At 56.2% G+C, this 876-nt stretch overlaps 2 protein-coding genes across 2 annotated transcripts in view; both read left to right on the top strand.

The window, feature by feature from the left end:
• The window catches only part of EMH_0018470 (uncharacterized protein), a gene marked incomplete at both ends in the record, with an annotated part of 774 nt that extends 699 nt beyond the window's left edge, over positions 1–75 (top strand). The window contains one exon of the mRNA XM_013501152.1: positions 4–75. Within this exon, the coding sequence (XP_013356606.1) occupies positions 4–75 (72 nt within the window). The remainder of the gene's footprint in view (positions 1–3) is intronic.
• Positions 76–109: 34 nt separating this feature from the next.
• The window catches only part of EMH_0018450 (uncharacterized protein), a gene marked incomplete at both ends in the record, with an annotated part of 5,501 nt that continues 4,734 nt past the window's right edge, over positions 110–876 (top strand). The window contains 2 exons of the mRNA XM_013501151.1: positions 110–135; positions 402–655. Coding sequence (XP_013356605.1) covers positions 110–135; positions 402–655 — 280 coding nt within the window. The remainder of the gene's footprint in view (positions 136–401; positions 656–876) is intronic.

Here is an 876-nt window from a genome sequence, read left to right as displayed (position 1 = left end):
CAGCAGCAGCAGCAGCAGCAGCAGCAGCAGCAGCAGCAGCAGCAGCAGCAGCAGCAGCAGCAGCAGCTGTGCTGACTTTTATACCTTAAAGGGGCCCCTGGCAGCAAACATGAGAGACCTGCAGCGACGCATTGAGTTAGTTGCTGCTTCTGCTGCTGTTGCTGCTGCTGCTGTTTTTCGTGCTGCTGCTGCTGCTGTGGCTTCAGCTGACCCTGCTGCTGCTGCTGCTGCTGCTGCTGCTGCTGCTGCTGCTGCTGTTATTATTGTCTTTATTGCTGCATTGATGCATTTGCTGCTGTTGCTGTTGCTCTTGCTGCTGCTGTTGCTGCGTCGATCTAACATCTGCTTCTGTTTCTGTTGCTGCTGCTGCTGCTGCTGCTGCTGCTGCTGCTGTGTCTCAGGACTGTGTCTGCGCATGCATGCGCCCTGCGGCGCTCCCTAGAAGAAGAGCAGCAGCAGCACGGCAGCAGCAACCCGGGGGGCTGGAGTTTGCTGCTGCAGCAGGAGCAGTTCGTCCGCCTTATGCAGCAGGAGCAGCAGCTGCTGCTGGAAATTCAGCAGCAGCAGCAGCAGCAGCAGCAGCAACAGCAGCAGCAGCAAGGAGGGTACACCAGCGATGTATCGGCAAACCGCATGAGAGCCAAGTCCCACGCAGGTATGCATAGCAGCAGCAGCAGCAGCAGCAGCAGAAATAGCAGCAGCAGCAGCAGCAGCAGCAGAAATAGCAGCAGCAACAGCAGCAGAAGTAGCAGCAGAAGTAGAAGCAGCAACAGAAGTAGCAGCAGCAGCAGCAGCAGCAGCAGCAGGAAGTGTTATTTAGGTCGTAGTGTTTGCTTGCTGCAGAGAAAGCTATAACTGATTTGTTGTTGCTGCTGT

Source organism: Eimeria mitis, genomic scaffold (genome assembly GCF_000499745.2).
Source record: "Eimeria mitis Houghton genomic scaffold, Emh_scaff642, whole genome shotgun sequence".
Classification (NCBI taxonomy): domain Eukaryota; phylum Apicomplexa; class Conoidasida; order Eucoccidiorida; family Eimeriidae; genus Eimeria; species Eimeria mitis.
This window is presented reverse-complemented; position numbering and strand designations above follow the sequence as displayed.